The 24,993-nt window shown below is 45.5% G+C and overlaps 1 protein-coding gene across 2 annotated transcripts; it reads left to right on the forward strand.

Annotated features, from left to right (window-relative positions):
- The first annotated feature begins 1,666 nt into the window (after window positions 1-1,666).
- Window positions 1,667-20,446, forward strand: LOC123343680 (cartilage intermediate layer protein). Of its 2 annotated transcripts, XM_044978926.1 has the most exons (9): window positions 1,667-1,708; window positions 5,229-5,383; window positions 8,039-8,122; window positions 10,489-10,758; window positions 12,569-12,754; window positions 13,996-14,310; window positions 14,455-14,563; window positions 16,700-16,857; window positions 17,485-20,446. In XM_044978926.1, the coding sequence occupies exons 2-9, from the start codon at window positions 5,317-5,319 to the stop codon at window positions 19,830-19,832; spliced, it is 3,537 nt and encodes a 1,178-aa protein (XP_044834861.1). In that variant the 5' UTR covers window positions 1,667-1,708; window positions 5,229-5,316; the 3' UTR covers window positions 19,833-20,446. The 2 variants fall into 2 exon arrangements, with proteins under 2 accessions (XP_044834861.1, XP_044834862.1); XM_044978927.1 differs by lacking the exons at window positions 1,667-1,708; window positions 5,229-5,383; window positions 8,039-8,122; window positions 10,489-10,758 and adding an exon at window positions 11,347-11,467.
- The last annotated feature ends 4,547 nt before the right edge of the window (window positions 20,447-24,993 follow it).

Consider the following 24,993-nt stretch of genomic DNA (forward strand, 5'->3'; position numbering starts at 1 on the left):
TCAGGGCTTGGCTACACTTGCAGATGTGCAGCGCTGGGAGTTACAGCTGTGTTCGTACAGCTGTGTAGGGAAAGCGCTGGAGTGTGGCCACACTCACAGCTACCAGCGCTGCAGTGTGGCCACATTTGCAGCATTTGCAGCGCTGTTGGGAGTGATGCATTATGGGCAGCTATCCCAGCGTTCAAGTGGCCGCAACGTGCTTTTCAAAAGAGGAGGGTAGGGTGCAGTGTGACAGGGAGCGTGGGGGAGAGAGAGAGTGGATTTTTGGAGCCGACACTTCAGCTCCCTGCCTTGCAAAATCTGAAAATTTCCTCGACCCCTCATTTACTCTTAACTGCAAATAGCCTGCAGACCAGATAAGCAGCTGCTCCAACCGACTCCCTTTCTCCCCCTCCCCCCCCCCGCTGTTTCTCTCCTCAAGCAAACACTCATCCCCCTGCCTGACTCTTTCACAGCAAGGTAGTGGGTTATCTCAATTGATTGTTCACAGTCAGTTACAGGTTGATCACAGCAAACAGGAGCTGTGTTTGTTTTTTAGATAAGCAGCTCCCGGAGCCCCGAGTTCACAACAAAACAAAGAGAGGCATCATAACAAAACAAAGAGAGTAATTTAGTTAAAAGCATTCTGGGATATCTCCTAATAACCTGGAGGCCAATAACAGCGCTGGTGTGTGGCCACACTTGACGAGCAGCGCTGCATCACCAGCGCGGCACTCGTTATACCCCAAGCAGACCAGGTGTTCAGCCAGCGCTGCAGCCAGGGAGTTGCAGCGCTGGATGTGCCTTGCAGGTGTGGACAGTTACTAAGTTGCAGCGCTGTAAAGCCTCCACCGGCGCTGCAACTCTCCAGTGTAGCCAAGCCCTCAGTGTGCCTGGAACTCTCTCCCAAAACCTCTTCACCGGCCCAGCACACTCACCTTGTTAAATCCCTCCTGACACCCAGGGCCGCTGAGGGAAAATATTAAACAAACAACTCCGCACCATTACCCCGCCCGACCCCAGAAATAACCCCAAAAGGTTGCTCTCCAAGAAGTGCCTGTGAACTAACCGGGGTCTCAGTTCTGTGATGAACTCTGAATGGGCACAGGGCTATTCCCATATAAAGCTCATTGCAGGATTGGGGCTTATGACACTGTTATTTAAATGGCCCTGTGTGATCCTGTGCGCTCATGTTATGACATCTACGTTTTAAAGTGTAAGCTCTTCAAGGCAGGGACCTATTTATTTATGAGGGTTCTTATTTGGCCCCCATAAGCCTAGTATCTAAACCTCTTCCACAAGTAAAAAGGGTAACAGTGATCTCCCTCTCCCTCTTGGCTGTCATCCTGTTCAAGGAGGCTCCTGTCACACCTCAGGATATGGTATAAGTAATGAAGAAATAATACTCCAGTACTAAACTACATACTTGCTCTCCAGTGCAGTTTCTATGTCCTTTGTCAGCCTCTTTGCTCTGTCCGGTTACTTATCTCCATTAGGGCACTGCAGCTCCCCAGTCTGCCGTTGCTTTGCATTGTTTTGCAGAAAGTTTGAATATGCAATCACCTTGTGAAGGGATTACTCAGACTGTGGTTTCCTCTGAGTCCTGTGGCTCAGTGCCACCTCGTAAGCTACACGCTGTGCTATATAAGAGACCCCAGCGGCTTCAAGCTGCTGAGATCACTTGTACTGTACTGTAGCCCAACTCAGAAGTAGCATACAGGAGACTTTGGTAAGCTGCAACTCTATTTCTTCTACTAAAGGGTTGTAAATTCCTTAGTTTAAGGATGCTGTGAGTGCAACTAACTCTTGCTTCACCTCTCATATCGTAGCTTGGCTAAAAACTTTGCAGCAAGTGAGATTGGATTTTCCCTTAATTGTTGTCTAGGTGATGTGTGCAAGTGAATTAATCTAGTGTTTTATTCCCCCTCTGGTTACAAGATTATAGATCATAAATATGTGATTAAGGCAGAGTAATTGTATTTGACTGTGTTTATGGTTGAAAGATCTATATACCTTAAGTGGTAATTCATTGATGGCGTGTTGAGAGATATAGTTCAGAGACTGGGTGCTCAAGGGCTCTGAAAATCATGGAAAGGGGGAAATATACATTGAACTGTGGTCTGACACGATTCCAGGACAGATCATTAGCGTAGGCAGAAATGATCACTTTTCATTTCTATTCAGCGCAAACCAGTGCTTGGGAGAAAAGTCTCCTGACTTCCTTCTGTCAGATTTCTATATCACACAGATATTAGCAGCCCTCAAAGCACAATCTTTCTCCTGTAGGTTTCAAACCTAGGGTTTTAAGCACAAAAATCTGTACACCCAAGCAAGGGAGCCTCTTAATTTACATGGAGCTGTTCAACCTCATTGAATGTGAATATGTTTCTACATTGTGACTAGCTCCTGATTCATAATCCTCTTTCCAGATAAACGGGAATGTGTACAGGATGCAGAGTGCTTAAACCCCTCTGGCTTAGTGGGATGCTCAGCTGGAAAATGAACATTTTTAAAACCCTCTGTGTCTTGAGCTTCCAGGAACGTAGACAGTTTCTGGCTTCTGCACCCTATGGGAAAGGAAAAAATGTCCTAATTCTTGGCTGAGATCTGCATGAAACCCAGTTCATAACAAGCTAAAGCTGCATTACAACAGTAGCCTCCAAATGGGAATAGGCTTTTAACTAGGAGTGACTTTTCTTCTGCTATTCGTAGAATCATAGGGTTAGAAGGGACCTCAGGAGGTCACTGAGTTGAGTCCAGTCCAGTCCCCTGCCTTCACAGCAGGACCAAGTCCAGCCCTGACAGATTTTTTCCCCGATCACTAAATGGCCCCCTCAAGGATTGAACTAACAACCCTGGCTTTAGCAGACCAATGCTCAAACCACTGAGCTACCCCTCCCCCCGTTAGACTGAAATTTCAAATTCTCATTAAAAAGCCATGTATTGGCCCTAATTTCCTGCTTATATCATTTTTTGGCCACTCATAGCTTTTAAGTTATAATAAACACATTTCCCACCCTTATAGTGCCTTTTCTCAGCGGCCCTCATAAACATGACTTTCTAACAGCTAGGCATTAGCACTACTGTTATTAAGCATCAACACCATCCTGCAAGGTATGTAAATCTTATCCTCATTTTACAGATGGGTAAACTGAGGGGCAGAGTGGTTAAGGCTATATTTTCAATATGTCCACTAACTTTGAGGACATCACCTCAGACACTGACAACTCCAAGTGACTTAAATGGGAGACGATGCTCAGAATTTTGGAAAATCAGATCAGAAGGTGGGCACCCCAAAAATCTGGGACACTTGTAAGTCTGGGCCTACGTGATTTACTCAAAGCAGCCTCGTAATGGACAGAGCGGGGAATAGAAGCTAGAAGTCCTAACTCCCAGTCCCTGGTCTGTAACCACTAATGTAATAATAATACTTTTTTGCAGGATATGAGAGACACAAGGTAGGTGAGGTAATATTTTTTATTGGACCAACTTCTGTTGATGGCAGATACAAGCTTTCAAGCTACGCAGAACTCTTCCTCAGGTCTGCAGACGGAAATCAGAGTGTCTGAGCTAAATACAAATTGGGACAGATTGGTCAACAGAAGGGGTAATGCATGCTGTACATGCATGTTGTAACGTGCATTACTCCTTCTGCTTAACAATTTGTCCCAACTTGTATTTAGCTCAGACACTGATTTCCTTCCCCTGACTTGAAGAAGAGTTCAGTATAGTTCGAAAGCTTGTACCTTTCACCAACAGAAGTCGGTCCAAGAAAAGATATTACCTCTCCTATCTTGTCTCAAAATACTTTGCACATATATAGAATTTTTACACTTTCAAAGCACCGTACAAACATCAGCCCTCACACCTTCTCTGCAAGTCAGCTAAATAAGTAGGGAGCATTATCCCCAACTTGCAAATGGGGAAACTAAGCCCCTGAGCAGTTACTATATAATTTACAGAAAGCCACACAGCAAGCCAGTGGCAGAGCTGGGATTGGACATTAGACCACGCTTGATATGCTATTCCACTTTGCAAATAACAGAATGACATTGATGCCAGAGGCATATGATCTAATCTACAGTGCCGACAGCTCTGGAACTTGTCTGGGTGTATGTTTCAGTTACATTTTATTTCCAGACCGTATTTACTATTGGTCGCAACTCCTTTCAGGTATATGCCACCGTACTTGTGTCATTCTTGGAGCAAGGTTGGAAGGAATGTGAGACTGTCGGGCTTGGTTACTGCAGCAGTCCTGAAACATCAGGATTGCACAGAAATTTAATCCTTGAGAAGGCAGTTTAATGATCTTCCATGAAATCACTGTCTGCAGAACACGTCTAGGGGCCTGGCTTGAATGGTGTGGGAGGACACAAATACTAACTCTGTGCCAGATACGCCTTTCACACAAATAGAAATAAGGAAGAATTCCACTGAAGTCAACAGAGTTCCACCAGTGTGAGAGAAGAATCAACCCTAATGTTTGCGAGGGGCTAGAGACAGAAACCCAAACTCTAAGGCCTGTGCTATGCAGGAGGTCAGACTAGAGGATCATACTAGTCCCTCTACCGGCTTTAACATCTGTGAATCCAGGCGTGATGCCAATGGTGATATAAGTGCCACGTCAAGTGGAAGTTGGTCAGAAGACAGGGGTGGGTGGGTGTAAGTGGCAAAGGAGTGTATTTCATTGGTCAATACTTACATTAGATTGTTATACCGTGAGGGCCCAAAAATGATTGGATACTGTAAAAATGCAGCCATAAGCCTGTGTGCCTCAGGATTGTTTTACCCAAGGCGATCTTTGGCCCACACTAGTAAATGTATGTTTAATGAGAATGGCCATACGGCGTAGTTCCAAGAAACATAGTCTTCAGACCAGAACTCATGGCTATTCCTACCAGACCGGTCAAGTCTTGTGTTTAGGAATCAAAGCCATTCTCAGCTCTTTTAGCACCAGATTTTGCCACCTATCATTATGTTGAATTGTACTTCAGTCTTGGAGGAGCCCCACTGACATCAGTCGTAGCATGCTGGGGCCTGAAATCACCCAGCCTCTATCTGGAGGGAGGTGTTACCCAACCCTCGGAAGGCTGGGAAAATCTGGCCCTGGATGAATTGCGCTCCAGGACCTCTTTGAGAGAACCATCAGATAGGGCCTCCGCCAAATGCCATTGACATCCATGGGAAGACTGTCACTGGCTTCAGTGGGCTTTGGATCCGACCCAGGATGATTGAAATTGTCTTCACAGGTGACCTGATTCAGGGAAACTACCCAGGGACTAAAATTATTTGAAGACTCTCCATTCTCAGTGGGGGGCCCAGCCGGTGAAGAAAAGGATGATCGCAGCAAGAGGATGGATTCTCTCGCTCCTTCTTCTGGATGCCACATCTATTCCAAGTGAAGGTTAAACATTTATACCAACATTATGGGAGTGACCCAGAGCTGTCACCTGCCGATGGCTGTTTGATGGCCTATATGAAATAAGCTGTTGTTTTCAGCCCTGTTCCCAGTGGAAAAATCACTGGTGCATTGGCGCTACCTGCTAACATCTCCCATCTAGGGTACTTATCTGGCCCTCGTCACTGTAGGATCTGATCTCCTCACACTCTTTAACACCGCTGTAAGATAGGGCAGTGCTATTATCCTAATTTTGCAGATGGGAAACTGAGGCCCAGAGACACCAAGTGACTTGCCCAAGGTCACACAGGAAGTCTGTACCAGAGCTGGGAATTGAAACTAGGTTTCCCAAGGTCCAGGCTAGTGCCCTAACCAGCGGACCATCCTTCCTCCCTAATCAAAGTCCCCTAGTTTTCACTCCCACCTCTACTCCAATATTTGAACCCAGGACCCCTGGCACTGTAAGTGAGAGCCATACCCCAGACGACATGGTGTAGTTTGTGGGCCCTCTACTACACTGTCACCTCTTAGGCCCTGTCTATTCTGGGCATTTCCCCCAATTTCAGCCATCAGCAGCCAGCCGTCAGTGGCAGTGCTGAATCTCTGGCCCCCCATATAGACCAGCAACGGTGTGATTTGCACTGGTGCAGGTTACACTGGGTTCAAGCAGGAGTAAGTGAGATTGGTGCAAATTATGGCATAGAGCAGTTCATTCTGTCTACACTAGGAGTTTGCACACCAATGATTGGCTGCCCGTTGCTGAAATCCACAGAGTCCACATTGTCTTAGACATGGTATTCAGGGCAGGATCAACATGTGGCTGGGGCACTGTGGGTTAGGAAGCCTGCAGTAACACTGCCTGTGCAATAAAACAGAGCAGATAACCCCCTTCTTCTGACTTGAGGTAGGATCTCAGTCTCTGTCAATAGAGAGAGTTGGGAAATTTCTGCAAAAATTAAAATTTGACAAAGTCAAAACGAAATGTGGGGAAAATCCATGATGGTTTCCATTTTCTGGCCAGCAGCTCTAGCTTTCCGTCAGACACCTTTCAGTAGCACACATTTAACTAAAGAAAAAGGCAACAGAAAACAAATCTAGATCATCCCTTTGTTGCCCATGTCCACACACACAAACTCCCTATCTCAAAAACATCTAATCACAACACTAGTCGTAAACTAGTTCCTCATCCGTGTTACAAGCCATCCCCGTCTGCCTCAAGAGTTTCCAGTCTAAACAGTTCTAAATTTCATTCAAAACATATTTGACCTCCAACAACAGGGCTAACGACTCACTCAGAGTCAGCAATGACCCACTGCCCATGCGTGATTATACGACTCAGCCTCAAAGCTCGTAGTTTATCCCGTTGGGAGGCAAACGAGATTATTGCTCCCCAAAGTGTGGGGGGGAGGGGGCTCTCGAGGTCCCTTCCAGCCCTACATTTCTCAAGCAGCACATAGCTACTATTGTCCATTCGTTACTGAATCTTAAGCATGTTCCAACCATGCAGACATCACAGAGTTGGGGCTGGGCTAAGAATGGGGCAGAGATGGGCCCGGAGTAGCATGCTGCAGCCTTGCGGGAGGATTCCTTCCTCTTTTCCCCTATGCATTTCCCCAGTGCCCAATCCTAGGCAGGGCGCTGTGCTAAAGATTTAGCCTTTGGGGTTAACTGCAGCATTAAATAAAACAAAGCAGTTGGAAGCCATTACCTGGAATCTGTAACGCATTTCGGGAGGGTTTTTTCAGTGAGTCAGCAGGGCTAGAAACTGATTATTGGACTACATTTCCGGTCACATCGATGTCAATGGGACTTTTGCCATTGGCTTCACTGGGACCAGGTTTTGGCCCTGTGGTCTGCAAAACAGCTTGGTTCACTTAGAATTTCCACTGCTTTGCTGTCAGAAAGGAAACCTGGTGAGAAGAGGCACTTCTGTGAGATTCCCAGACCAACTGCTTTTGGCGAGGATGGGAATATCATGAGGTCTGGCTGTCATTGTAAATAGTTTTAAATACAAAAGTGTTTTCAGCCCACTGTTAAATTCCACCGAGGATGCAGGCCCTTTGTAGCTCAGGAAGGTCACACAGCAGTTCTCTACCCAGACAGTAACTGGTGCAAAACAGAAGCTCTGAGATGGCTATGCACAGAAACTCTGGACCTAAACACTGCTACTGAGAACTGGATCCATATCAGAGTCTTCTGGAAGGCCCCTAAGTCTAGAGTGGCTGAATCAAAACCCAATTCTGGACTAAATTACGCGGGTGGTGCTCCCTTTTAAGTCGCTGGGAGAAGTACCATGTAACTCAGAGCAGATTGAGGAAGCCCCAGCTTCATGTACCTCTCGGCTTTGGGAAAACCCATATCCAAACTCCGCAGCTCAGACCCATTGCAGAGAAGCAAATTCTTGAGGCTGTTGACTATTAATAAAGCCAGGGCTGCTTCTAAAATAATTATTTCTAGCATTTAAAAAACAGACATCCTTTGACCATCAATGACTATTTTGAATCCCCAGCAATTTATCACGTGACTGCAGAGCTACTCAGCTATCTCACAGTATCGATCCATTCCGACTCCTGCAGCACTAACATTGAGGGCGTATTAAAGACATTTTGGAAAAAATCAATTCTTCCCTGTCTTTATTGCTGTTTTAAACTTCTCCCTCAGGTGAGAGGGTTCTGAAGAAATCCATCAGCAGGCTCCAGCCCAGACAGAAACCCCTCAGTCCCTTTGTAAAGGACAACCCAGCAAGTAAGTCATTTTCCATCTCCAGAAGCTTTGCATGGTGGGGACACAGGTCATTTTGTGCATGTATATTTTTTTCATGCTTAATAGCCAACCTGTTTAACAAGATGACGCACTTAAGCAATGGCCTCATTCCCACCTCCGGCAGGATTTGGCTGTCACTGCAATATGCTTCGGGCTTCTCTCCTGGCATCCTGGCGGTCAAATATACAACCACAGCCCGTATCTCTAGCTGGAATCCAGCCTCATACACGTCCCTTAGCCACTAAGGTTCCTCAGAGAGGAGGAATTCATACAGAAATCTTGAATGGGGAGCAGTTTCACTACACCCACCTCCCCCACCAGAAATCATGCAGTCTCAGTCCTAAGAAGAAGTTTGATGGACGGCTCCCTGCCCCACACTTCTTCCTCCACACACAATGTGTCTTCAGTAGAACTCTCCAAGGAGACTTTGTCCCACACTGTGCACAAGCAGAAGGAAGGTGCCCTGAGAAAGTTGGGCTGGGCCGAAAAGCACCCAGTCCCAGGACCACTCGGAGAATTAAGAGCTCTCCCCACACGACCAGCAAAATGAAAAGACAAGCCATCGTCAGAATCAATGGCTGGAATTTCTCACGGGTCCCCTACAAGTTCTGGATCAATTTAAATATGCTCCTGTAATGGGTCTGCTAAAGCAGAGTAAATGTGTCCCCCCTGCTCTAGCTGAAAGCATCCCCACCCTCTCTCCCCATTCAGACAGTTCCTGCCGGGACTGGGAAGAATCTGCATGCAGGGCCCTGTGTGGGTGCCGTGGGTTAATCAGGGGGCCTAGGTGCAAAAATGCGTACACCACCAGCCAGGTCCCTACATCGGCGTCACTCCACTGAAGTGGGTGGAACTGCACCGATTTCCCACAACTGAGAATCTGGCCCCCAGCTCCCTAAGCTCCACCCTGAAATGTGCCCCTGTGGCATTTTTGCAGCTGGGGAGCTAAAAGAAGGCAGATAAATTCCATCTAACGCTCCCAACTGCTGTGGGTGGGTTCTCTGATAAGCTCCCTACCATGAATTTGGCCCTACATCCCAAATAGAATGCGGCAGAGAAGGCAAACAATTTAACTGGTTAGCCCACCAGGCATGAATCCTCTAGAAAGGCCGAGCACAGTGTCACCCTGCATACAACCCGTATCTTTCTACAATACCGTTGGGTATTTCTTGGGGATAAACGACCAAGCAGATTTAATGACCCACAGCGCCATTTTTGTCCATCAGCTCCTCCCAGCTGTTTCTCAATCCTCAGGAAATACCCTGATGCCTCAGGTGATGTTCCCTAATGTCAGGCACCACAGACTAGGATTTAAATTGCAGCAGAGACTGAAAGCAATGAACAATAATGATGTTATGGCAGAGGGATTGCCAGACGTTCACAGCAGTTACCCATCTCACTTTCCCTTCATTACCGTTATTAGCAATGGTTGGGGTGGGAACGAACCATCCATGTGTGATGAGCTAAAAGCACAAAACCAGGGACACACGACCTGCATTTCAAATAAAGGATTTGCATTGGCTCAAAAGCTGGGATGCCAATCTGAGCTGCTTGTTTCCCCCTTAACCTGATGGTTAAACTCACTCTTGTTACCAAACCTGTGGTTAGAGCTAACACGGCAGTTGGGGATAACCCATGTTTCATGACCAGGGGAAATATCTAATATTTGACAAATTTGTTTAGAACAGGGGTTCTCAAACTTCATTGCACCACGACCCCCTTCTGACAACAAAAGTTACGACATGACTCCAGGATAGGGGACCGAAGCCTGAGCCCCCCCTAGGCCTGCCGCCCTGGGAGGCGGGGGTGGAGTGGGGCAAAGTCCAAGCAGGGGGCCGGTAACCTGAGCCCTGCCACCCAAAGCGGAAGCCGTCAGGCTTCAGCTTTGGCCCTGTGCGGCAGGGCTTCGGCTTCGGCCCCAGGAAGTCTAATGCCAGCCCCGGCGACCCCATTAAAAAGGGACTGCGACCCACTTTGGGGTCTCAACCCACAGTCTGAGAACTGCTGGTTTAGAACAGAAGCTTCTAGACTTGACCACACTTGGAAACAGGGATCTCAAAGCACCATGCAAAATGTTAATTGATTAAGTCTCATACATCCTTCTCAGGGAAGTATTATACCCACCTTTTATGGCACAGAGAGGTTAAGGGACTTACCCAGGGTAACACAGCACAGATGGCATTAGCATCCAGGATTCCTGACACCCCAGTCCCAGTCTGTGGACACACAATAAAAAAAACCAGACCATTCAAGATGAAAATTAAATGGGAGCAAGAGCCAGAAGGTGGTGTGGTGATCACGCCTCCAAAGCTGACTGTCAGTACTGCAGCATCCTTTCTGTTATCCAGATCTTGGGGAGTGGACCACATGGTTCAATGTTGATCATCCAGGCGGCAACGGGGATCACGAACGTTTAGACGCCATCAGGTTTTACTTCAAGGACAAGGTGTGCGAGAGACCCACGCGAATTGAAGCGCGAACCACAGACTGGGTTCCTGCCCAGAACACAGGCCAAGTGGTCCACGCTAGCCTACAGGAGGGATTCTGGTGTTTGAATAAGGAGCAGCCCACAGGAAAAACCTGTTTGAATTATGCTGTACGTTTCCTGTGTCCCATAGGTAAGTCCAGCAGCTCTCACGGGGGTTGGAATTACTATTTAGCGTGTCACTCTTAAAGCAATAAGGTCCAACGTGCCATCCAACAAGGATATGCAGGGTGTGTCTACACAGTGAGCAGCAGAGCCCGGATCAATGCTACGGTGCGGGGCTCATGCTATGACGCTAAAAATAGGTGTGTGGTCGTTGTGGCGTGGGCTGGAACTCAGGTTCTGGAGCCCATTGTCCTCCTTGGGTTTCAGAGCCCGAACTCCAGCCTGAACTGCAATGTCTACTGTTTTTAGCACAATAGCACAAGCCTGAGTCTCTCGACCTGGGCTCCAAACAGAAAACAGGGCTTATAATTAAAGCCCCGTGAAATTGTTTTTATTTTTCAAGAATATATTGTAATTTCATTTTATCTATTCCCCCGCCAAGGAGCTGGGCCCTGCCCCGGGGGGAGCTGGGAGGCCACGACGGAATGGTTGCAGAGCAAATCCACCTTACATCCGACCTGCAGTGATGGCTGCTGTCCCGCAGGGCTGGGTCTGGCTCCCTGCTTCGGGCATTGTGACCTGGCACCCAGGGTCACAGTGCCACTCAGGCAAATTTGGCCCGACCACGCCCTCATCCTCATGATGGAAGGGCGGTTGGGCCAAGCCTGAGTGATGCTGCAACCCCCTACACCAGGCCCAGGCTGACAGGTCAGGAGATACAGGAGCTTCCGCTGAGGGTTGGAGTTTTTCATTTTATGTTGTTTTAATCTTTGTTGGGTTTTTTTTTATTTTATTTTGTGCTATTTCACATTTGCATAAAACACAGGGCTCTACTTATCATTCACCCCATAAAAGCATTTTAACTTGTACAGTCCTCTTTTGAGACTGTTATCTGTCAGATCAACCAACCAGAACACTGGATTTGAGGCACCAACAGCTTTAAAATGTCCATTTAAGCCATGGCACTGCTCGACGAGCCAGCCATTACAGTTCTGCGGCTGCTGTACTTTGCTTTCCTTCTCCAGACACCAAAGTCCACATCAAACATCTGCTTTTATAAGACAGGGGGTTCATATTCCAATACTGTTATTCAGACCCTTAGCTGGGCATCTGTCTGCATTTCTACCAGGTAACCTGACCTTCTAGCTGGTGTATTACAACAGCTGGAAGAACATATAACATGGTGCACAGACATTTTTCCATAAAAGCAGATTTGTACATATTGAAAAGAATGTGCTCATTAACATTTTATGGGGCATGGTGACTTTGAAACACTTAGAGCAGACCCTGTATTTTGCAAGCAAGCAATTTAAATTACATTAATTCCATCTAGTAATTTTTTTAACTGAAATGTCTTAAGATCCCAACCATACCCAAGACCATATCATCCACTGCAAATAATCTGACCCTTAAAATGCTATGTAAGTGCTAAGTAGTATTCCGGGGTTCTGTTCTGCCCTCAGTAAAACAAGTGCAATTCTCACAATGAGAGATGTACCTATGTTATTGTAGACAATGTTTGTTTAATTATTATCAGAGTCATTGGACTAGCTTGACTAAATCCTTCCATGTAAGTAACGATGTCTGTGTGATTTCTTTTAAAACAGACATTCAAGACTAAGCATCCATTGCCCTTGAGTTTTACTTTAGTCATTCTGAATGTAGTAGCCTGCACAGATATAAGTCAGATGCATTCGGAAGTCTTCTCATAGCTTATTACTCAGAATCATTGATATGTTTCGGGTTTTTTAAAAAATCACTGCCTTTTTCCCAGGCCTGAGAGACTACACAGTATATGTAACATGCATCTTAGTAACACAGCAATGATGTTATTCAAGGGTCTTTGCTGCACGATTCAAAAAGGTTTTGGTCTCCATGGTCGACATGGAGTGAGTGCTCAGCAGAATGCGGCAAAACTGGTGTCCAGACCCGTCTCAGAACCTGCCTGGCAGAGAGCCACTTGGACCTGCACTGTAATGCAGCGACTGAGGAAGGGCGACTCTGCATTGGACATTCTTGTTCAGGTACTTATATAAACTTGATTACAGTGTCCCTTACTTACCAGGAATAATGTCCCGGGCTCACTCCAACTACTAGGGTTCAGGAACCACCAGTACAGTTTGAGCATCTTTCTTGCCAGAATCTGGCAAGAGCTCAAGGAGTGAATAAGCCACAAAGCCTGATCTACCCCTTCACCCCGAGGGTGGTCCTGTCAGGTCACAGCTGAAGTACACTGATGGGGAAGCATGGGGAACTCATACTGCTGCTGTCTCTGCTGTGCTTAAACAGAGGGCTCCAGAGATGAGCTCAAATTAAAATACCAAAGCATCAAAATTAGGGGATCAAGGCATGGGAAACACTCAGGGCTCCATCAGGGATGTTGTGGATCTCTTGGATTAAGGAGCATCTACGTTTAATGTCCTGTTAGAGCAGCACTCAAACAGTGTCCCATGGACCACTGCTAGTCTGCAGAGTACTTGCTGGTGGTCTGCTGGCTGGTTACGTCGTGTTAGTTCTCCTCTTATTAGCACATAGTAAGTAGCATTAAAAGCAGGCAAATTACATTATATACTTTCCTAATATTACTGTAGTTGACACAGGGCTATTAAGCAATTGTGAATGAAAGAAGAAATGGTGTGAGCCATTGTGATTGGAAAGGGAGATGGTTCCCTGAAACACTCTCTATTAGGTGTAGTCCACCTTAGGAAAAAGTTGAGACTCACTGTTTTGGAGCTAATCTGCTAGACCCCTAATTCTGTCCTCAGAGAATGGCCATGCAGTACCTCCCATTGCATACTCAAGTCAGGACAGAACTGGACCCAGAGAGTTAAGTGGGTAGTTCGTTTTATAGATGGACCTGAGTCATGACCTGTACACTGGGATCTGCATCCCAGCTTTCCCAGTGTTTAGGGCATTTGGATTTGTGGTTTTAATTTGGCCCATGCTATAGCTGTGGCCAAGTTGGAAAGTTCACATCCAAATCTAGATTCAAATTTCCCCAAGGTTCCATGCTGGGAGGGAGAATGGAATGTTTGCTGCAGCTAGTTATTTCAAGATAATGACCAATAGTCATAAACCTATCACTTAATGAAAATGTAATGGCTATGTAGTCAAGCTGCTTCAAACACATAGCTGTTGATCAATAAAAATGTGTTTTGGATCAAATTTATTTCCCATGCAATATCTGACTCAAGGTCCTTAATGGAAAGCATTACCAGACTGAATCCGAATGCTCCATTTTAACCTACACGCCTTCCTTCCCCAGAGTGCAACCTCACTTGCTCCATGGGCCGCGTGAATGCGGAGTGCGATTTCTGCATGTGTGAGGACCACGTACTGCATGGGATGGTCTCCCTTGCAGACGGCGCACCGGCTGCCGAAGCTACTGTTTACGTGCAGTCTGAGACTCTGAAGCTGTTAACGGAGTCTGATAGCAATGGGGGGTTTAGGATTCCTGGAGTGTGCCCTGATGGCAAAAACATTCTGAAAATAAAAAAGGCCAGATACGCCACTGTGACTGTCCCCATACCTGAAAGCACCAAGAAATCCTCAATAATCCACGTGCGTCTGAAAAGAGCAGGTAACTACAGACAAAGATTCCTGGCAATAAAATTTACTGCTATGAGTCACTGATTGCTCAGTAGTGTGCTTCTGCTTTTAACATTCATCAAATCTAACCGTGGCTTTAAACTGAAAAGAATACTGATTTTCTCCCCTCCCACAGACAAGCCGTACATTGTAAAGAATCCAGTGGATAAAGTGAGGCGAATAGGGCAAAGCGTGATACTCTGCTGTAAAGCTGTCGGGAATCCAGCCCCTGCTCAATATCTCTGGTAAGCAATTAAAGGCAGTGCACAAAGTTATTTTTTGCCTTTGAGTGTGCTACAACTATAAGAGATGCAACAATGCTCTTAGGAGTTCCTCTGCATTTAGGTTCCTCTGCAGAACCCCAATAAATCCTTATATTATTGTTAGTAGGAAGCATTTATAGTACGGTCATGCCCAAATGTCCCAACTGTGCTGGGTGCTGCAGAACCATAGAAAAGAATCAATCCCTGCCTTGAAGGGCTTCCAGTCAATAGTGTGTCTGGTCATTTGCATCTGGAATCTCAAAAATCCCCTGCAGAATTCTATTTCTATTGAGGAAGAGTTAAGTATAAAGATGCCCAGAATGCAGCCTAAATCAAAGCATACTGCTGACTTAGGGCCAGATTATAATACTCCTTACATACCGTAAGTACACCTCTACCCCAATATAACGCGACCCAATCTAACATGAATTTGGATATAACGCGGTAAAGCAGTGCTCCGGGGGGGCAGGGCTGCGCACTCCGGTGGATCAAAGCAAGTTCGATGTAACGCAGTTTCACCTATAACGCGGTAAAAATTTTGGCTCCCGAGGACAGCGTTATATCGAGGTAGAGGTGTAGTACTTTACTCCGCAAAGATTGACATTAGTTGGATTGCTGATGGTGAAAGATGTTATTCACAATCTGGCCCTTAACTTGTGTGATGAGTTGATACAGTAAAGCTGATGGATCATAGAGTAATTTTCTCTGTAGTATATATTTTATTTTTATCTCCTTATTGTCTTAGCAAATATATTTTTGAAATGTGACAGATATAATATGTAGGACTTTATAGAATGGGAAATTATTATTGTAAGTAATTGTTTCTCTAAGATTTATATTATATTACTTCTTGTACAAGTCTGCAGTTAGAGTTTGTATGGAAAAATATAAAAATAATAATTCAAAAACCCCTAACCCAGCAGAACCTTCAGATGTGGCTGGTAGCCATTCACCAGTTTGCTGTGTTTTAGATACAACCTTGGGGGGGGTGGCTGGCTATGCTAAAGCTGGATTTACAGCAGGAATTTTTACTAAGTTTAGGACCATTGTGGTTCTACATATGCCAGAAATGGCAGAAGCACCAGCATAGGCCAATTGAAGGCATTTTGACCACCATGTATCTTACCCTGGTGACATGGTGGCAAAAATCACGCACAAGCATTTCCACAGTTTCTAGCAACAGTTAAACCGAACCAGTGGGCAAACTGCCATGGTAGGAAAATTGCTAGAAATTCTCAACGCAGACTGGCCTAACATACCAAAGACCCACAGCTAAATTCTGAGCTTATTTAACATCACTGAGTTTACCCCAGGGTAGCCCAGATCTGAATCCAGCCCAAGACTGATGTGCTTTGAAATCCTTAAGTAGAAGGCCCTACAGAAGAGCAAAGTATTTTTATGAGTATCTGGTAAATACATTACCTGTCTGAAAGTTTTTACCAGTTTGAGAGAGATCTCCAATACACAGACAGCCTGGGTCCAATGCCCACAGGAGTCACTGGAAAGACTCCCATTCCCTTCTATTGGGGTGGGATATGGTCTGCTGGTAAAAGCTTTCAAACCACAGAAAAATTCTGAGTGATCTAATATATCCCTCCAATGTCTCTGTGAATGCTTGGGGCATTTTGGTTTCAGTGCTGGTGACTCAACCAACGAGCAAGTTCTAGCCATCCATCAATGACAATACAAGCACAGGCAGCTATTAGGGCTGGTTGCATATATTTATTTTAATAGTAAATGTAAATTATAACCAGGACTATCTGCAGGCTCCTAAAGAGTAGCCAATGTGTCCCTCAGTGTCAAAATTTGGACAGCCCCACAATAATGTATTTACCAGATACTCATAAAAATACTTTGCTCTTCTGTAGGGCCTTCTACTTAAGGATTTCAAAGCGCATTATTAGAGAGTTAAAAGCTCACACCATCTCCATTAAGTAATATTATTCCAATTTTGCAGATCGGAAAATTGAGCAACCCAGCAACGTGTGGCAGAGGCAGGAGTAAAACCCATGTCTCTATTTCCAGTCCTGTGCATTAGCCACTAAAACCATCCTATTCTTCCCCCATCAAGTTGCTTCACTTTTAATCTGGCTACGGAATGGTTTCTGTTTCTTACAGGTACCACAATGGAACTTTGCTGGATTCCTCAGTGTACAAATATAATAGCAAGCTGGTGTTAAGGAACCTGAACATAGACCAGGCAGGAGAGTATTTCTGCAAGGCGAGCAACGATGCAGGGTCTGTGAAATCCCAAGCTGCTAAACTTTCTGTAATAGGTAAGAAAATGTGGCATGTTACAAGAAGTTTGGGAATTCCCAATGTGCAAAATCAGTGGGCACATATGTTGAGGCAATTTAGGTCAAGTTTTGCGGAAATATTCATTATTAGCACATTCATACAAGATACTTTCAATATTAGCCACACAGTCACAAAAGAACGAGCCTTGTGCACTTTGGATCACCTACCAACTTTCAGTTTAATGACCTACCCAAAATAAATTGTCCTTTGCACTCACCGCCATACAAGTGGAGAATCTCAGTACTTTTAGATACTGGGGATGAGGCCCCAGTTCAACAAAGCGCTTAAGCATGTGCCTTACTTTAAGCATATGTTTAAGTTCATCCCTATTGAGCAAAACACTCAGGTACATGCTTAACCTTAATAACTAAAGGATATTCTTGATCTGAATGGGATGTTAGCACATGCTTGAGTGCTTTTCTGAATAGACGGACCACAGGCGTTTGACTAAACAGAAGCTTGTAACGCATCCAATTATTCTGAATTTAAAAAACGTATTGCTATTGAAATAATAGTTATCAGTATCTGAGGGGTTCAGATGTATCATGTAGCAACAAACAGCACAGAAATAGCTACACATTCACTAATAAAATCTATTTTAACAGCAAGCGATGAAGCTTCCTGCGATCCAAGACCTGAAAGCTACTTCATCAGACTCCCACATGACTGTTTCCAAAACGCAACTAACTCCTTCTACTATGATGTTGGTAAATGTCCAGCAAACCCATGCACTGGAAAGATAGATCAAGGGCTCCAGTGCAAAGACCGTGCTATTTACTGCTGTGGGGTCTCCAAAATGGAAATAAGAGAGATATCGTGCAGTGGATACACTCTCCCCACTAAAGTTGCTGCGGAATGTGGCTGTAGCGTGTGCACTGAGATCAAGATGACAGTCCGGGGGAGAGCCACAGCTGCAGATAATGGTGAACCAATAAGGTTTGGCCATATATACATAGGGAACAACAGAATCAGCATGACTGGCTACAAGGGAACCTTCTCTGTCCACATCCCAGCTGACACAGAGAGGCTGGTTCTTACTTTTGTTGACCGCCTACAGAAGTTTGTGAACACAACTAAGGTTTTGCCTTTCAACAAAAAGGGAGGTGCCGTGTTTCACGAGATCAAGTTACTAAGAAAGAAAGCCCCAGTTACGTTAGAGTCCTCTGAAACCAACACGATTCCCTTAGGAGACATGGAAGGGGATGATCCGATAGCTGAACTAGAAATTCCTCCCAATACGTTTTATAGGCAGAATGGTGAACTCTACACAGGCAAAGTGAAAGCCAGTGTTACGTTTCTGGACCCACGAAATATATCACTAGCTACAGCAGCACAAAGTGACCTGAACTACATAAATGAGGAAGGCGACATGCTCCCGCTGCACACATATGGCATGTTTTCCATGGACTTCACTGATGAAACAGCCACCGAGTCTCTTAATGCAGGGAAAGTAAGGGTTCACCTGGACTCTGCGCAGGTCAGGATACCAGAACACCTGCAGCAGATGAAGCTCTGGTCACTGAACCCAGAGACAGGATTGTGGGAGGAAGAAGGGGACTTCAAACCTGACCAAAGCACACGTCGCAAACGGGAGGAAAGAATTTTCTTGGTTGGGAATATGGAGATCAGAGAGAGGAGGCTCTTCAACCTGGACGTCCCAGAGAGCAGAAGGTGTTACGTCAAGGTACGAGCTTACAGAAGTGAGAGATTTCTGCCCAGCGAACAAGTTGAGGGGGCTGTGATTTCCCTTATAAACATGGAGCCTGCAGCAGGTTATTCATCCAACCCTAGAGCATGGGGACGCTTTGACAGCGCAGTCACTGGCCCCAACGGGGCTTGCTTACCAGCCTTCTGCGATGAGCAACGTCCAGATGCCTACTCGGCTTATATCCTGGCAAGCCTGGCGGGAGAAGAACTTGAAGCTGTGCCCTCTTCTCCCCGACTCAACCCTAATGCTGTTGGAGTCCCTCAGCCATATCTCAACAAGCTCAACTACAGGAGGACAGATCACGTGGATCCTAGAATTAAGAAAACTGCCTTCAGTATCACGGTGGCCAAACCAAGTCCGAGCACAGCAGGAGAGAGCAATGGGCCAATCTATGCCAGTGAAAACCTAAGAGAATGTGAGCAAGCGCACTACAGTGCCGCTCATTTCAGATTTTACAGAGTAGAGAAAGACCAGTATGATTACAATACAGTTCCCTTCAATGAAAATGACCCAATGAGTTGGACTGAAGACTACCAGGCTTGGTGGCCCAACCCAATGGAATATAGGGCATGTTATATGAAAGTAAAAATTAACGGACCCCAAGAGGTGAACATAAGATCTCGCAACATGGGTGGCACGCATCCGTACACTGTTGGCAAGCTTTACGGCATCCGAGATGTGCGCACCATTCGAGACATGGAGCAATCAAATCTTTCGACAGTGTGCCTGGAATTTAAGTGCAGTGGCATGCTGTATGACCAAGACCGCGTGGACCGTACACTGGTAAGAATCATTCCTCAAGGAAAGTGCTATAGAGAAAGTGTTAATAGCATGCTCCAGGAATATCTAGTGAACCACCTCCCCCTTGCTGTAAATAATGAGTCCGGTGAATACACGATGTTGGCACCTCTTGACCCTCTTGGACACAATTATGGAATCTACACAGTCACTGACCAGAACCCTAGCATAGCCAAGGAAATAGCACTGGGTAGATGTTTCGATGGCACGTCTGATGGTACTTCCCGAGTTATGAAGAGCAACGTAGGCATAGCATTAACTTTTAACTGTGTTGAAAGAGAGGTGGTGCAACAAAGCATATTCCAGTATCTGCAGAATTCACCTAGGCAGAGAGAAAGAACAGGGATCAGAAGGCAACAAAGAGACATCTGCATTGGCCAGGCCAAGATGAGAAGAGTTACCCAACGCAGAAGTTCACCAAGAGTTCAGTGTACACCTACAGATTAGAAACATACCAAAGCAGCATTACAGTACCCGTATTTGAGTAAATATATTCTAAAAGGAATATAGCTACCTGCCAATAAGCTAATCTAAGTACATCCGCTCAGCTGCAGTGGGGGATCGTAATTGAATTTCTGGTGACAACATTTCTATGCTCACTCAACTCTAGTAATTAAGGTTCACCAATTTCTGATTTTCTTTTTATTGCACCACAAAGGAGAGATATGAAGCAAACATGTTTGGGGCCAATTATATTACCATGTTAACATCCTTAGTTAAATGCAATCACCGTAAAATCTTATTTTTGCCTGATGTTAAACAACTTCAAACTTTGGCCTAATGGGAAAAAATTCAGAGATTAAATAATGCACATAAAATATTGTTCTATGTTCTGGATCCAAAGACTTTCCCAGATGGAGTACATGAACAGTAGTTGGTAACGATAAAAAGGAATAAACCGATTTCTTCATACTGAATTCAACTGCAAGATTTTGTACTTGAAATGTAAATATTTTATTTATTTCCTTGCTTATTTTAGAACTGTGTATTCATTACTGAAGTATTGTATAGTGCATTTATTTTAGTTCATGTTTTTGTAGCATACTGCAGGGCCGCCAAGGGGGGGGGCAAGAGGGGCAATTTGCCTCAGGCCCCGAGCCCCACAGGGGCCCCCACGAGAGTTTTTCGGGGGCCCTGGAGCAGGGTCCTTCACTCGCTCCGGGGGGCCCGGAAAACTCTTGCGGGGCCGGGCGCAGGAGCTTCTTCCGCTCCCGGTCTTCGCCGGCTGGGGGTCCTTCCACTCCAGGGCGGAAGGACCCCCCACTGGCGAATTACTGCCGAAGACGGAGCAGGACCCGCCGCCGAAGTGCAGCCCGGTCTTCGGCGGTAATTCGGCGGCGGGTCCCGGAACGGAAGGGCCCCCCGCTGCCGAAGACCCCGGAATCCTCTGGGCGGCCCTGGCATACTGAGAAGTAGTCATGGGGATTTTTAGGTTTCACTTGCCTAAGGCTACTGTTTTATTTTGCTTCTTGCTTGATTCAAGTAAATATTCCACACTGTAAAATAGTGTAGATTCATAAAAAGGTAATTTTTGTAACATTGATAGTGCTGTATTCCATCTGTGTCTGATGGGTCTATATTAATGTTCAAGTAACAAACTAGTTATTCCTGGCAAGGAATAATTTGCTAAATTAAAAGGTGAATTTTTTGTTTCTTTTCATGGATAATTCACAAAACAGACCACAAAATCCTCAGTCTGAGTCAGATTCTGGCTGACGCTGTGGGCACAGCTCTGCTAGCACAAAGCAGCTGTAAAGCTGTTCTAAATGGGCAACTGGGGATTTTTCTAGTTGAGGGGGCACGTTGCAGCAATTCCTTCTGTTACGAGCCAGTGCAATTTGGAGCAGCCCTGAGGCTACTCTAAGGAACACCGGCTGCCAAACTGGCACCCAGAAGCCCCTGAGATGGGGAAAGTGCTTCCCCCCCCACCCCATCTCCTCAGCTGCACTGTGCAGAGCTGTCATGGAGGTGAGGATCTGGGCCTTACTTTGTTCTTTGAGGTTCTAACTTTGTTCATTCTTGGAAAGTTATCATGAATTTCTTCAGTACTTAGAACCTGCTCTGCTGATTGCTCATGAACCATATTCTCAATCTGCATTGCACTGGCTAGTTGCACAAGCCCTAGGGTATTGTTTCTCTTCCCGGAATGGCTGACATATGCAACTAACCAACAAAGAGCAAACTGTATATTTTACAATCAAACAACCCACTGGAAATGAATATTTAAGTTTCAGATTTGGGCTAGTAAACCTTGAGCATGGGAATGTTCATAGAAAGATCACAAAAAGGCAACCAATGCACTTAGATCGGGGTGAGCAAATTATGGCTCACGAGCCGCTTCCGGCCCATCAGATGTTTTTATCCAGCCCTTGGGCTCCTGCCTGGGAGCGGGGTCGGAGGTTTGCCCTGCTTCACCCGCCCTGTGCTCCCAAGACCCCGACTCACAATTCCCTTGATGAGCACCATCTTCCGGCACGCAGAGCCACACGGCGCAGGCACGACTTCATCACACTGTTTCCAGGATTGGAACCCCACGCCTCATGCAGCAGCGTGCCCAGTCCCCTCCGGCCCCACCCTCAAAAGCCTTGAAACCGCCCTGGGGCCACACCCATCCCAGCTAAGGTGCCTCCGCCCGTGGCGGTGCCTGGTATGGCCGCCTTGGTGTCACTGCTGGCAGGGCCCCTAGGAGTCCCCAGCACCACCCCCATAGAGCCCCCCCGCCACACCCCATGAGTCCCCCCTCAGTAACGTCCCTTACAGAGCCCCCCGCCCCCATGCTAACTCTCAGAGTCCGCCTCTCCCACCGGGCATTCATGGCCCGCCAGACAATTTCCATACCCGGATGCGGCCCTCAGGCCAAAAAGTTTGCCCACCCCTGACTTAGATCAAAATTCACTTCAGAAGTGAAACAAATACCCAGGTCTAACTTTTTCCTACTGTTCACTCAACCCTCATGTGTAGTAAGTAATTTCCAAACCAGACAATATGCTTGACCCTGATCCAAAGCTGACTGAAGTCAATGGAAGTCTTTCAATATATGTTAGTGGCTAAGTCCTCAGTGATCTACGCTGGGGTGGCAAGAAAGTTCAGCTTGACTGATTTTAATGGTTAAAAAAACCCACCTCTGATCACTGGGCAAGAACTGCCACGATAAGCTATGTTCTTGTGGACCAAACTGTCAATTAATGAGGCTAAGTGAAAAGAAAACTGGAGAATATTCAGGCATTTTTTCCTTTTCATACTAATGACTTTGGGTCATTCCTCTTTTGTGTGCATCTATTCCTCTGCAACGGTTTGCCTTGAGCTCCTGCTAGCCGAGCCACGATGGATCACTGGCTTGATTCTTCCTCCAAAGTCGCTGGCTTGCCTAGATCAGCAATGCATTTTTCAGACTAAGCACCTCTTTCCCCCCCCCAGACACAGAATGTAAAACACACCCGTTTAAATCTGGAACAACACTATGGGTTTACCCTGGGGAAAGTGAGCTCAGAATCTGACCCAGAGTATGTGCATACTTAAAGCTAGAGCTTTTCCTTTGGGGAGAACTTTCTAAAATTCATTTAGTACTGATGAAAGAGTCCCGAGTCACAGCCCAGGGGACTGAAATCCTCTTTATCCAGAGAATGGGTACAGCATGGGAAGCAGCAATGCAAGCTTCCCTATACTCCCCCATCAATAAGCTGACTTAGAAGGACAAGACGGTTCAGGACTCCATACCTAATCAATCCTTGATCTCTCTGCTGAGACTGCTGACGAGGCTACCGCAGAGAGCCAAGGGTGGTGGTGGGTTTTCCGATGTGACTTATTTGCTGTTAACTAGATGGAGATCATCAACTCATTCCATGTAGGCTCAAAAGCCACCAGTCAGATGCTAACACCCTTTCATTGCTAACATAAGCAAGAAGGGCTCCATCTCTCATTACCCATCTAGTCCAAACACAATTTTAAGACAACTCATTAAATAAATCCACAAAACTTAGTCAGCCCCTATCTCTGATCCACAATCTTTATAATATTCTTCAGTCTTGTGTCCTTCATTTGCATCTGTCCTTTGACTTCCATAATACTTAGCTCTCAGTTTTATTTTTGAATGTATTGCATGAGATGCATCGGCTGCAACCTCTAGCTTAATGCGCATAGTTATTACACACTAACACAGAGGTAGATCATGTCAACTACAGGGAACTCAAGAACCATCCCCACGGGAAAACTCAAATTCAACTCCTCCCCTGTGATGGCTTCGGACCCCGAACCTAGTCACCATTCAAGTAGATTGGCCTCACAATGCACAGGAAGATCCACAAATTAGGGACTAACAGGAAAATATGTTTCACCGAGAACACACTGCCTCCTAACCACAAACATCTACCACGAAATCCTATTTCCACTGAAGTCAATGGCAAAAGTCCCATTGACTTCATCTGGAGCAAGACACCACCATTTGGAACCATCAAGCACTCATCGGTTGGTCTCAACTGTTGGGATAAGACACAGGAAGAGGAGGTTTCTTATATAGTCACAACTTTAATTTCTTAGGGCTTTTGCAGCTTAAACTCCAGGGCTTCATTTGGGTCTACACTGACTCACCATTGGTCAGCTGTAAAATATTCAGCAAGAAATAGGAGAAAGTTAGAGCTTTTAAAAAGTCCTTATCTTTCAAGCAGGAGCACCCCAATTGCTGCAGTTACTATCATACAAAGAGATATGCCACAAGGTTTCCTATTCTGCATGGTATTTATCTGAAATTCAGAATGACAGAATCCATATCCAACATCAATGCCTCTGCAGAGTTCGAGAAGTTTTTCAGGTCCCCTATTGACCTGGCTTATAAGGCCCTTAATAAATTAAAACCTCAGTGGATGTTGGCTTAAAAATATAAAGTTGCTGCAATTTTCTCTCTCCTCTGAAAAGGCAAGAGTTGTTCTGCTTAGCTAGCACCAATTTCTGCATACTAGGGTTGCTGTTCTTGACCTTAATAGCGATGCTGGGAACTGAATCACGACTAAAGCATTTTAGTAAATCTTGGCATGCTATGTCACACCTCATCAGCAAACCCCCCTCCCCCTTTTATTCTGTGCATTCTGCAGAAATAATCAATCATTCTTCACTACTTTCTGGGTTATAGCCCCATATCATGTAGGTTCTGGAAACATTGCTTTCAGAGACTTTGGCTGAGATTTTCAAAGACATCTGAGGGACACAGACATCCAATTCCCAATAATTTCAGCCATTGTGCAAAAGATATTAGCGTGAACTGAGTCCCAAACTGAAAAATATAAGAATCATCTTTTCCTCCATAAAATAACTACAAGAAAGCAGAGACCTCTTCTCAGCTTGTGCAGTGAAGAGTTACTAAACAACTGAGAATTTCTTAACATTTGAGCATATAAAGTTGCTTTTGTAAAAGAATAATTTAGTGGCCTCAAACAGAACTTTGTGTGGATTTAATTATGAGCAAAACAGGGCAGCTCTGGCCACAGCAAGGATTAAAAATGATTTTCCATGAGACAAAGAATTACAGGTATTCTGAAGCCTATATTTACTTTGTGATTCTGGCACAATTGAACCATATACTTAAAACAGATACTACTATCTGCATCAAGGAGAA

The sequence above is a fragment of the Mauremys mutica genome, chromosome 11 (assembly GCF_020497125.1).
Source record: "Mauremys mutica isolate MM-2020 ecotype Southern chromosome 11, ASM2049712v1, whole genome shotgun sequence".
NCBI classification, from domain to species: Eukaryota; Metazoa; Chordata; order Testudines; family Geoemydidae; genus Mauremys; species Mauremys mutica.